The sequence below is a fragment of the Sinocyclocheilus grahami genome, unplaced genomic scaffold (assembly GCF_001515645.1).
Source record: "Sinocyclocheilus grahami isolate Dianchi unplaced genomic scaffold, SAMN03320097.WGS_v1.1 scaffold204.1, whole genome shotgun sequence".
Lineage (NCBI taxonomy): Eukaryota > Metazoa > Chordata > Actinopteri > Cypriniformes > Cyprinidae > Sinocyclocheilus > Sinocyclocheilus grahami.
Genome location: NW_015505383.1, coordinates 845,169 through 859,304, shown reverse-complemented (window position 1 = coordinate 859,304; position 14,136 = coordinate 845,169). Strand labels below are relative to the sequence as shown.

General features: G+C 34.6%; 1 protein-coding gene across 1 annotated transcript in view; it reads right to left on the bottom strand.

Moving 5' to 3' along the window:
• LOC107595550 (SH2 domain-containing protein 3C-like) overlaps nt 1–10,937 on the bottom strand; it is a 57,420-nt gene extending 46,483 nt beyond the window's left edge. The window contains exons 1-3 of the mRNA XM_016285980.1: nt 10,791–10,937; nt 5,814–6,537; nt 929–968 (exon numbers count right to left, since the gene is read on the bottom strand). Coding sequence (XP_016141466.1) covers nt 929–968; nt 5,814–6,537; nt 10,791–10,809 — 783 coding nt within the window. The 5' untranslated portion in view covers nt 10,810–10,937. The remainder of the gene's footprint in view (nt 1–928; nt 969–5,813; nt 6,538–10,790) is intronic.
• Between the last annotated feature and the right edge of the window lie 3,199 nt (nt 10,938–14,136).

Below are 14,136 nucleotides of genomic sequence, written 5' to 3'. Positions count from 1 at the left end.
GTGGATTTTGAATGCAGCTTCCAAAAGACAAAAAATAGCCGAATATTATTTTTAATATTCAATCGTCAGAATCACAAAGAGCTTTATTGACAAGTGTGTTTACTGTCAAGTAGGCCTGCTTAATTTTTGTAAACCGATTACTTAATCTAGATTAGCCTACATGAAATTAGTTACTACCCAGCACTGCATAGAACTTGCAGAGGTCAACATTTTTCCAGATGTTTCTTCCTTAAAAGTAATAAAAGAACTATTAAATGGAACCATTAAGATGAATCAAGAATTGTTTATTTCCTTACAATTCCCATCCATAAGAGAGAGAAAAAAGAACAGTTAAGAGCTACTGGATTAGTGTGCCAGAGTAAGAAGGTGATTGTGGCATTGACAAAGAGGAAGTTTCACTATCTGTGTGCACATATTTTATGCAGTGTGTATAAATTAGGATGTGTGTTCTGAAGGCATAAGGGTCATGTGGGTCTGGCCACACCTAACCTTCCCTTACAGAGCTTCAGGAATTAAAGAGCAGTTTGTAGCTCTATCTAGAGGCAGCAGAGTTCACTGCACAGCAATTTAATGCAGAATCTAATATCTTAATGACTGCAAATACGGGCAGGGACAGGATAGGAAGGACATTAGTTTGCACCAAACCAGCACATACCAAAAGAACTCATTAGATTAATTTCTTATTACATCTCTAAATTATGCTTTTAGTTAATGAATACAGGAAGTGTGCCTAATTAAGCATGGAATAGCCATATTCAGCAAGTTGTCAGGGATTGAGCCTGAAATATAGCCTAAATCAAAGAACAGACAGATTGAAGTAATACACAGATATATTAACATAATTCCTTCCAGCTTTTCCTTATTAAGGATGAGAGATTTAGATTGTTTAAATGACTTCTTGCTATAAGAGAAAGAAAAAAGGCCTTACTTCCACATATTCTCCTTGGTTGTCTGTGGTGTCCAGCTGTCTGTGAAAAGAAAAACATTGACAACATTGTTTGATAGCACGTAATATTCATATTATGTATTATGCAATATATAATAAACAGAGTCATTCAATCATTCATAATTGCCAAATAAACCCTGCTAAGAATTGCAAAACAAAGCTGACTGCAAATTATCCCACTTTATGCACAACATTGCAATCTAAATGAATAAATTGACATGCAAATGATGTACTCATATAAGGAGAATTAGCCGTTGTAACAGTGAATCATACAGTTTAGTGTCCATGTACAAAAACATACTGCAGAATGCAGTCATTGACCAATCAGAATCAAGTATTCCAGAGAAATGCATTAAAAAAACCATATTTAAGCATATGAAAAATTCAAAGCCACCTCAGTGTTAAACAGCATCAGAGAGATATGTAGTCAGATGGATTTCATCATTTTTTCATTGCCACAGGATGCATTCTAATACTCAGAGAGGAACGTGAATTTTTTTTAACAACTAAAGGAAGTGAAAAGCGTATTCACGTTCCTTCTACTGCACGCCACATCAATGAAAGGATGAAATGAGGTTCAACCAAAAAACAGGAAGTGCAGAGATAGAGGATATGAGCACAGAAATATGAATATGTTTATTATTACAAGACTTTATTAAAATTACATAGGAATTTATTTATTTATTTTACCAATAAATCTTTTTGGGCAAATAAAGCAGCACTATTCTCAACAATAATTTTTTTTATTTTTTTTATTAAAAGTGAATATATTACTTTTAAAAGCCATTAAACAGCCAATAATACACATTACATGAATATATATATATATATATATATATATATATATATATACATCAGGTGTTTTGATTTATTTTTTCAATTTAGACAATACTTCATATAGGCAACTTCTAAAGGCAACAGTTATTTGCAGTCTTGAGTTATGTTCAAAAGCTTTAATAATTGACTTTTAAAATGAAACCTTGAGAAATACTGATAACAGAAAGAGTTTTGGCTGAAGAGGATTTTCAAATTGCACAGCAGCAAAAAGTACTTTGTCAAAATTCATGCACTCCCAGTAAAAAAGTACAAAAGTTGTCACTGGAGCAGTACCTCTTCAAAAGATACACTTTTGTACCTTATTTACTCTGAAAGGGTGCATATAGCACCTCAAAGGTGTATAAGTATCTCAAAAGTGCATATCAGTAGTGTTTGAAAGGGTACAGCCCCAGTGACAGGTTTTTTTTTTTATCTGTGAGTGTGTGAGAGAAACAAACTTGCTTTAAGCATGGGAAGAGTTTTTAACAAGGCTATTAGATAAATTAGCAATGACAACTTCACTCGGATCAGGCCAAGAAACAGCTTTCAGCATGGGAAAAGTTTCAGAAAAGCAGAAGTATGTGGAAACCACTGCCAAACACATTGAAAAACCATTGTATGAATGTTCTCAACACCTCACTCTGAGTCAGTCAGAGTGAAACAGAGTGTGTTGAACAGAAGTTTCTGTTCTGAAACACAGGAATGAAAGCAGCAGAGATATACAAACAGGAAATGAAGCAAAGGTCCTTCAAATGCTCAACAAATCAACTGTTATTTCCTGCAGGTTACTGGAGTGTGTAGAATGATGGTGAAAACAACATGTGAATGATCATACCAAGACAGAATATCTCCTAAGACATGAATAAGACCCCAATATGCTAAAATGCTCCCTGAACAGGGAAAAACTACCCAAAACATTTTTAAAACAGCTTTTAGAAAGAGTTATTTTTCAGTGGGCCTTCAGGTGCACCAAGTCAGTTTTGAGGTCTTGAATTGTACAATGACATCTTGAGGTGTGGAAGCAGAATCAAGCAGCAGCATAATATGCAACTGAAGAAAATCCCTATTTACAGACCATGATTCATTTATTCTGCAACTGAAAGTGGCAAAGAAAAAAAAAACTTGGGGGTTTATTTAATTTAGTTTTGCATGTGATAATATATTTAATTAATTTAAGATTAACTATTATTTTTATATTGTTTTAATGTTATCCATACATTGTAATTGTAATAGAATTTATTATAATTTTATTATAAATAATACATTTTATTATATTTTTATTTATATTTATTTATATATATTTATATATATTATATTATATTTATTATATTTTATTTATATTAATTTTATTATGATTAATTCAAATTTATTATGCAACTGAAAGTGACATAAACATGGGGGTTTATTTAATTCAGCTTGTCATGTGATATGAAAGTGGTCATATATTTAATTCATTTAATAATAATTTGTTATTATTATTATTATTAAACTTTTAATGTTATCAATTCATTATATTATCAATATATTTATGGTATTATTATTATTAATAATACATTGTAATATTATTGGATTTATAGTCATTTATTTATTTTTTATATTTTTATCATATGTTTTAATTCAAATGAATGCTAATTTGGAGAATTAGTAGGAACATTAATGTGATGGTGGTTCTGCTCTTAACAACTCAAAGTATGCATTGGTCAGCAATCTAGATGTTCACTGCTGAATACGCCCACAAAATAGTGAATGGCGTGACAACTTGATTTTGACTATGTATGGCCTTCTTTTAGTATAATAGTAAATACACAGTAAGGTGACTGCATACAAAAGCAGGAAAACTTGTGTGTTTCCTGAAGACATTTCTCACATCCTCCAGCTGTGCCGGCTGACCTCACATCATTATCCTCCTTCAGCTGTATATGACAGGGAAAAGATCTTCCTGGCAAACAACAAACCAGATGTTGTTTATAATGAGCTCTGACTGATACAGTCTTATTATAAGACAATGGTTATGTAGCATATGCAGTTTGCCTGTACTAAAACGCTGTCCAAGACGAGATATCATAATAATAACTTTTTTTTTGCCATGCTATATCTCAAAGTAAAGTATTATAATTTGATACAATAACTACACCATTTATGACCACAATGCTATATATTGAATTCAGAGTATACAGTGTAGATATAAAGGCCATTTCACTCATTTGTTTTTTAAGTTCACTATTTACTGAATACTGCTATTATAATTAAAGCTGAAAATAACAAGCAGTTTAGCCCCCACTGTCATCAAAGTAAAGTAAAATTAAATAAATTGATGACGAAAGTTATTCAAATTTTTTGTTAGAACTAAAATCAAATTTTAGAGGAAAATATGTAACACAAACGACATACCAACAATGATAAACTCACCTTAGATCCTTGTGCAACTTCATATTCAAACAACACTTCCAAATGAATAGACAACAACAAAAAAACTTTTTCATAAAAAAGGCCCAATAAGGGGTGTTTCCTAAAATTATTCATTCAGTTTTCCAGTCTAAGTCTTACGGTCTGTCAAGTCCCTTTGGGAAGCTGAGAGGAATGAACAACAACTTTTCTTTGAATGCCTGTTCACCCTGTTGCTCTCTGCTGCCCACTAATGTGACTAATGTGAATTTATGAGGGTCACTGCTAAAACGCTGTTTGACCTCATTGATCAAACACTCACAGGTGTGTGACCTCATTACCAGCCATTTACACGCCATCCAGCGAAATTGGAAACATGGCTGAACCAAGCAGTGGAGCAAGCCTGATGTAAAAAGAGAATATTCAACACCATCATTGGCCAAAATCTTTTACATATCCAATCCCAAACGTACGTTTATAAATTCACTTAAATATATTTTAGTATTTTAGTTATTAACGTACTGGAGTCTATAGGGCCCCTGAGATAAACTGTCTCATAATGCATGTCTAAACGCACAGAGCAGTTCTTAATCTCATGAGCACATCTCAAGCGTGAAGCTCATGTACAATGAACCAGTGTCACAAAGGAGCAGAGATCATAATTTACTGTATCACAAAAGCACACTGTCACGGTATGTGGTCAGACACGAGGATTAGTCTCATTTGACGTTATAGTGCAGCTATCTGATTTATCTGTTCAGAGTTTCTGTATTGTCCTAATGTCTCAATTTGCTTCATTATTAATATACAGATATACAGTCCAACAGCACTGGGGCTTTTCACTGTTTGTTTCACTCCGCTTGTGTATTTGGGATATTGTTCAGTTACTGTGGGTTGCATCGGTACGCCAGTAGGTGGTGATAAGTGATTGTCTTTATGAGCGAGTCAATGAGTCATTCATTCAACTGATTTGTTCGTAAACTCTGAATGATTCAGGAACAAACACTAGTCTGTGTTGCTTGCTGGTTCATTCAGCTTTGGCTTCATTTGGAACGAATGGCGGTGCAAAAATACAGAAACTAACTGCAGTGTTTAAAATGTTAGTTGCTCAATAATAACTTCTTGTATATCGAACTGTTGTGTAAAAATCACATTCGTATGTCATGCTGTTTGTCGGAACAATAGCGTTCATGTGACGTTGTTGTCCTCTGAAACATTTAGTCACAAATCCATTTCTTAATAACACTTTCCCTGCTGAAAGAACAAACTAAAGAAACCATCACAGAAATTCTAAAGGTTTACACTACAAATACCATTACAAACCACCCAACTATTAACCATTAAAACCATTAAAAAATGTTTTCCTTTAGTGTGTTTTGGGAGATATTCCATTATGATTTAGTGGTTTTAACAAGCCACCAATAAAAGGTGACAAATTACCAGCAGAGATCCACAAGGACCCTTACCATTTCCATTAAAACCAATACAATTCCCATTATAACCTGTAAAACCATTACAGATTCTGTGATGGTTTCTATTGTTTGAATGGTATTTCGTCTTTAATGTTAATTGTACTCTACTCATTGAACGTAGCTACTGTACTTAATGGGTATAAACAAACGATGAAGATCAGATTCAAGATTCAAGGAATTTAGCTGATTCTTACCTGTTAGGCTCTTTTTCTTCCTGACTGCCTTGTTTACAGTCTGATCCTATTTTAGCATCTGCCAATGCTGCTTGCTTCTGCTCCACCTGACTGCCAATTTTCAGAGGTAACTGAATCAAGTTATTGTCCACCTGGTGCTCCTCAGCATCCTTCATGGAGGTGTCTCCTTCTTTATGTCTCTTCTTGGGCAGCACTGGCTGGACCTCTGGCTCATTGCTCTGACATAGATCTGGTGACGTTCCCAGACATGCATTTGGTGGATCAACATGTAGCTTGGGGTCATCTACTGGCTCCTTATCTTCATCTTCCTGCTTTGCTGAGTGTCCATCCATAGTTGGTGGAGGTGGAAGTTCACGATTCTGAATGTGATCATCTCTGGTTCCTACAGCTGGCTTGTCCTCTAAGATGGGGTTCTCCAGGGCCTCCAGGCCCTTCCCAGAGAGTACGCTGAGAAGTGGGGAATCAACTACATGGTCCTGTGGAGGTCTCATGCTTTGACTCTGACTGAGGCTGGTCTTGTCCTTGGACTTGCTCTTCTTCAAGCTTTTGTCCTTCTTCGGGTGACGCGGCATGGTGCCCATGTGCGTGTACATTTCACTGGAGCTGGCGTAGCTCGGGCTCCGTGGATGCATGCCCATGTCATCGGTGGACACCTCTTTGGCGTCGTCCTTCTGGGTGTCTGATTTCCGCCGGAGGTTGGTGAGACTACCAAACCACTTGAAGTCTGAGAAAGGAGAAAACATGTTGTGCGTGTTATAACTCGACACGGTTTTTGGTCTAAACCTCTCATTGGTAAAAAAATAAATAAATAAAATTAGCTTAGGGTGCTCGTTGTGGGCTTTGCTGTGCACCCCAGGGTCCCTATCATACCAAGAGTTCCTTAAATGTGAGAAAGAAACATGTAGCCTCTTAAGTAAACATACAAGCCCTGACCTCATCTGTGGGAAAAATGCATTGGTCCCTTTAGTCCCTAAAACAACCATTTTAACATTTCAGCTTCTCATAAATGAAGCCAGAATATTTCCTTCTGGTGAAAATCATGTCAAGGTTGCCGAGCAGTGATAATGATGAACGTGGGAGGAAATTAAGAGACTGTGCAAACAGGAAGGCGATTCTTAAAATAAAGCTTAGCTGTATTTTGCAATGTTTCTAGCATGATCTTCGATGTCAGGGTCTTAAATTTGTCTTTGTCACTGTTGGAACGTCTGTTCATTTATCTTAATAATTATAGCTCTCGGGGGACTGTCAAAGTTTAGCCCAATTCTGGTTGTGTTTCTTGCAAGTGGTCTTGTGTTATGATCCAGACTGAGTATATTTAGATATCAGACATATTGAAATGGGACTGTTAAAGGTAATGTAGTTCATAATGTGTTGCTGTACTGATATGTTGTACTTGAAGAAAACACACAGCTATCCAAAATTGTACCCAATATTAAGGATGAAACATGTTTTGTGAGATAAAACTGTTAATTTTTGCATTCACAATAATCAAATAATCTTAAAATGAATGGTAATTACAATACCAGATCTTATTTACACTTACATTTTGAATTATGAAATTACAGTAAATTGATAGAATCGTCTATTAAAGAAAATATCAGTGTGAAATAAAATAATAATAATAGCACATTCATTCTTAAAACACATTTCAGTGTTTTCATACTCAACATTTAAATATTAATGAATAAATATTTAAATATCTACTTCAATGTTTCTTATCATTTTCACTAATTGCAATGTGTACATAAAAAAATAAAAGACTGAATAGATATTTTCTCAGTAAAAGCAGATTTGTGTTTTATATCTTGTAATTTTATTTGTTTATTAATTACTGATCAAAACATATTTGTGACCCTGGACCACAAAACCAGTCTTAAGTGTCAATTTTTTTTATTTGAGATTTATACATCACCTGAAAGCTGAATAAATAAGCTTTCCATTGAGGTGTGGTCTGTTGGGATTGGACAATATTTGGCCGAGATACAATTATTTGAAAATCTGGAATCTGAGGGTGCAAAAAAATCAAAATATTGAGAAAATAATCTTTAAAGTTGTACAAATGAAGTTCTTAGCAATGCATATTACTAATCAATAATGAAGTTTTGATATATTTACAGTAGGACATTTACAAAATATCTTCATTGAACATGATCTTTACTTAATATCCTAATGATTTTTGGCATAAAAGAAAAATGTATAATTTTGACCCATAAAATGTATTTTTGGCTATTGCTACAAATATACCCCAGCGACTTAAGACTGCTTTTGTGGTCCAGGGTCACATTTATCAAAGTAAAGATTTAATGTTTTCTACATTTACTATATTTCCTGCTTTATGTTTAATAACCATTTAATTGTTACTGTTAAAATATTTAATGATTAATCGCAATGCATCCAGATTAATTGCATCCAAAATAAATGTTGTGTTTACATAATATATGAGTGTACTGTGTATATTATATAAAAATATACACACACATACATGTATATATTTAAGAAAATAAAGAAGCTATATATACATATTCAGTCATATTTATATTTTATATAAATTTATATTACATATATATTACATATATTTCTTAAATATACACGTATGTGTGTATGTATTTATGTATACATACAATATACAAAGTACACACACATACAGTGAAGATTAAAATTAGAGAACAACCTAAAATTTCATCAATTTCAAGGTCACTGCTTAGTCCTATTTGAATTTGTCCTAACAGAAGTAAAAGTGAAGTTTTTAAGCATATTTCATAAATTAATTGTATTCTGATGCACTGTATAAAAAAGTTAAATTAGATATTTGAAAAAGAACTCTGATCAAAATTAGAGAACACTTAAATTATTGGTGTTAATCTGGCACCTGGTGCCAGTTTCCTTAATTATATAACAAACACTATTCAACTGGCAGCATTCCTCCAATTTTCACTAAGATGGAGAGCCGCTCTATGGTGACTGAGTCCCTGTGACAGGAGGTTGTCCAGATTAAGGCTAAAGGGATGACACTTTCAGTCATAGCAAGAGAACGTGGTCATTCCAAATCTGTGATTTCCCAAATATTGCAGGTTTGCAATGACACTAATTCATTCAAGTCCCCCAAAAAGGCTGGACAAATGCATGAGAAGACAAGACGGAGACTCTCAATGAGGAATCGGTTCAACACTGCAGCTGGAATTGCTTGCCAGTTCAGCGCTGAACAGGGTATGGATCTGTCTCGGCATGTTTAAGAGATGTGAGACTGAAAGCGCACTCTGCAGTGACCAAGCCTCTCATTAGCAGAAAGTATCAAAAGGCTTTGCTGAGTAGCATGCTGTGTGGCGAGAGGAGAACCGGTCCAACGTTCACTTTAGTGATGAGAATAAGTGTAATTTTTTTGGGGTCTGATGGGAAACATTTTGTTTGGCGTCAAACTGAGCAAAAACTGAAGTGTGTAAAGAAGTCAGTGAAAGGTGGAGGAGGAAGTGTCATGATTTAGGCGATGTTTTCTGCAGCAGAAGTTGGGCTTCTTATACAGATACATGTCAGAGTGAATACAAATGTTTATTAGAACCTCCTTCAGCAACATGCAGTTCCTTCCCTACAAGCATCTCCCAATCAGCCTGCAATTTTCATGCAAGACAATGTCCCTGTCACACTGCAGAACAGGTAAAGCAGTGGACCAAGAGTGGACCAAGATCACGCCAGCGCAGTGTGAGAAACTAAAGAAGTCTTGCGGCCGCAGATGTACTGAAGTCATTCAAAGCAGAGGCCTCTACACGTCCTAATAATCTTCTGACAGCTGTAACCATCCAAATTTTAGAAGTAATCTTCTGTTGTGCTACAGTGGTTACTGTGCTCTAATTTTGATCACTGTGTTTTCCACAAAATAAAGGTTTTTGTTGAAATGCCTTGGGAAAATTAGTTAAACATGTTAGTGGAACAGAGGTATACCTACAGCTAATATTCCTTCAGATTTTGAGTGATGAAGATGAAGAGAAAAAATATTTTAAAGTATTTATAGATTAGTGATCTCCACTGTATATTATGTAAACACAAACTTTTATTTTGGATGCGATTAATCACGATTAATCAATTTGACAGCTCTAGGTTCCATTGTGACTACTAACCTCATTAAGTAAGGCAAAAAGTACAATAAATGTGTGTTGAATAATCTATATTTTATTGGGAATAGATTGGCGTGTGTATATGAACATACGCAAGGTATTTAAATATTTTAAATATATATTTTATGTTTTTTACTTTAAAGACCTTCCTCTTCTGTTGGTCTGGATTGACATAAGAACTTACCAGTGAATGTACATGACTGATTTCAGACGTCTTTTGTGTTTTTTTTACTTTTCTTGCCATTGTGTGTGTGTGTGTTTTTTTTTTTGTATGACTGTGCTTTTACATGTATTTGCTCCCAGTATCACACAAAAATATCCATATATCCCATATACTTTGACCTTATAATACTCAAACTAATCTAATATAAACGACTTTTATTTTCATCATGAGTTTGTTTTTCTTGGTCGATGTTCAATTCGGGCTCATATTGATCTAGTCTAAAGTACATTCATTTGCTTTGTGCAGCTGAATCCCCAAATGTCATTACAGTATTCCCATATCCCATCACTGCCTTCAGAACGGCATGCTTCTGACTTTGGTTTTTCCTCAAGGCATGTGAATCAAAACTACAAAAAGACTCTTAAAAACGTATCAGTGTCTATGTACCACTGTCTTCAAATACACTAACCTTCATAAGAGAGGAACATTAGCCTTTAAGGCCATTATAAATATCAATAATGTCAACAAACTGCTTCTTTATAACTCACTGATAGCTTCGACAAGGACGCTGGGGCGTTATTTAAAGCATTTTGATCTGTATTAGTCTTGCTTAACTGACCAGAGACTTTAACCACAATAAGAAACCTCATGGCAAAATGATATTGCACTATACTACGGCGGAAGTGCTCAATCAAATATACTCACTTAGTTTGCGTTTGATCATGCTTTCTGACTCTTGTGTCCGACAGGATGCAGACAGTCTTTTCCGGGACGGGGAGCCACAAGTCCTCACTTCTTGCTCTTGTAGGTGTGTTTGTATGTGTGTGTGTGTGTGTGTGTGTAGATAGAAGTGTGCACTTCCGCTGCACAAGGCTGATGTTCTGTAAGCAGCAGCAGCAGCAAAAGAAGGACTTCCTGTGGTTGCTGGGCAGATACATGTGATCTGTACTTACCAGTAATGCCATTTTTACTCAATAGCAGATGTTGACATGCAAGAGGGCTTCGTGGGTCACTCTGTCAAAGGTGACGTGACTCCAGTGTATCTCGGTATCTGCATTCAGTCTCATTCTAAGACTGAATGATATGACACCTAAACAAAATGTGCATCAACTTATACTATGATATTTCATACTTTATATAGTTTTTTTTTCTTTATATAAAATTGTATTTACTGTATATTACCTTATTATTAAAAAAAATAGTTTTTGTAGATTGTATCTGCCACTTCATTTAAAAAAAAAACCTTGACCTCTCACCTTTTGTACAAAGGTACAACAAAGTAAATTTCAAATTTTTTAAAAATATGGTTAGTGTCTATAAATAGTGTAGAATCTTATTATATAAATATTCCTTATTCATTACATCATGACTTTATTTCTTTATTCATTTTAGTTATTCTTATTTTTTTGGCCTTGAGTTGAGTTTAATGCACACTAAATTTTGAGCAAAATTAGGCAAAAATAAACAGTTGGTATTTAAGTTATGAAACAATACATAATGTAAGTGACACTTCTTCATTTGTCATAACTTTATTTATTTATTTATTCATTCATTTTGTTTATTTATTGGGCTTGAGTTTAATGTGCACCAAGTTATGATAAAAATTAGGCAAAAATAAACAGTAATTAAGTTATGAAGCAATACATAATGTCAGTGATGTTGCTTCTTCATTATGTCTTATTTATTTATTTATTGGCTTTGAGTTGAGTTTAATGTGTACCAAATTATGAGCAAAATTAGGCAAAAATAAACTGTAATGTAAGATATGGAACAATATATAATTACGTTATAACTTTATTTATATATTTATTTATATCCCATATTTTCAATGGACTCCACTATTTTTTTTTTATTATAATAAATACATGTATAATTAATTAAATTTGTCTGTGGAGTGAGCTGTGGCTAAAAACCTACAATGTTTGGAGGACTTATCTTCGTCTTCACACGTACAATAGCAGACCAGATACATTTGCAGAAGAAGCAACAGTATTGTTTATAAATGTGTTGCATCTCACTTCCTTTCTTGCGATCTGCCTTGAGCTTACTTCCTGCGTGAATGTGAGCAGTGTGTGAGGGTGTGTTTGTGAGACTGAGAGAGAAAGTGAGAAGTTTAAAGGGTGTTGCTAGTTTTTGGTGAGTCTGCAATTTATACTGTAACATATAAAAGCTAAGTGGCCCTGAAATCTACATTTTAAAGATATAGTCACACAGATCACATTCTTATAGATCATACATTTCATATTTATATTCTCATACCACAAGTGTCTTGAATTTTGTTTGAACCAAGGACATAATATACTAAATGTTGCATCTGATATGAGTCACTGATGCTGTGCTTGATTTAAACACTGTGCAGTTTTTAGTCCAAATGCATGGTGTTAAATGCAAAAAGGACACATCTAATATCTATTTGTTCAAATTTGCATACTGTCCATCACAAGTATGCAAGATTATAATGTCTCAACTTATTGTTTTTGTAAAATGGTATATCAGAGGTGCCTGGATATGAGCATTGTTAAATACAGAGTTCTGGCATGAAACTCTAGATGGCGCAGTCCGATAGGTCTAGCTCAATCTGACCTGGTGACATCATTGTCACAGGGCAGCTGATTGGTTCTCTCCTGTATCGGTAGCCAATGAGCTCGCTGCTCAGTATTCAAATACCTGGCTTTTGTTTGCTGTAGCAGTTGGCAGCGCACTTCAGAAACCCTCCACCTTCCCCAGCTCCACCTGTATAGATCTGCTAAGGGGTGATTCACGTATGCTATATGTGCAGCAGCAGTATTTCTTACATGCTTACAGCAGCATGTTGTGGATGTATTGGCAGTAGCAAGTCTCGGTACTTGCTCTGCAGCAGCAGCAGCGTAGCAGATCTATTCCGCCAAGACCAAATACATTAACATTGTCATGTACATTACCATCCCAATCCCTCCGAGAGTTGTCATGACAGAACTAAAACTATTAAAAACATTTTTGTTAATTGATATAAAGCTGAAAAAAAATATTGTGAATAACTTACTCTAAATGAAAATTTTGAAATGTTGCCTTCCCATCTGTCATCTAACTAAAATAAGTTTAAGTACTAAAATTAGTAAGTGAAGTGAAAGTGGATGTATCATTTGTGTCTTTGTGAGGACCAAATGCAGTCAAGTATAAATCAAGTTAGCTGACTTGTCCAGTAGTTTGCCATATCATCAGCTATATTGGATTTTTCTTTCATGGGAACATGTCATGTCCAAATATACAAAATTTATGCAAATATTCATACTTTATACGGACCCCTAGTGGTCCTTGACGCAAGGCCACGGACCCCTGGTTGAGAAACACTGGGCTATTGGATCCAACAGGTTAAAGTTTTTGATTGATTACATTTCTATAAGAAATTGTGTGAACTGAATATCATCAAATATGTCATCACATGTTGTTTATTTTGTTTGTTTAGTGTTCATCTGTTTAGTTTAAAGTAATAATTCAACCAAAAATGAAAATGTGCAGAAAATGTACTCACTTGCCATTCCGAGATGTAGATGATTTTGTTTCTTCATGGGAACAGATTTGGAGAAATGTAGCATTACATCACTTGTTCACCAATGGATGCTCTGCAGTGAATGGGTGCCGTCAGAATGAGAGTCCAAACAGCTGATAAAAACATCACAATAATCCACAAGTAATCCACACCACTCCAGTCCATCAGTTAATGTCTTGAGAAGTGAAAACCTGTGTTTGTAAGAAACAAATCCATCATTAAAACATTTCTAACTTCAAACCGTTGCTTCTGGCTAAAATATCCTTAATCCATAATAATGCTTTCTCCAGTGAAAAAATAATCATCTGAATAAGGAGAGAAATATGCACAGATCAAGCACCGTTTAGCAAAAAACTGTTCTAAACAAATATTTCAGTGGATTTTGATTTTAGAGGACTACAGGGGATGGACTTTTTCATTGGAGGAAGCGTTATTATGGATTATGGAGTTGGATTTTATCCAGAAGCCAAGGTTTTAAGTTAAAAACATCTTAAAGGGACAGTTCACCCAAAAATGAAAAGT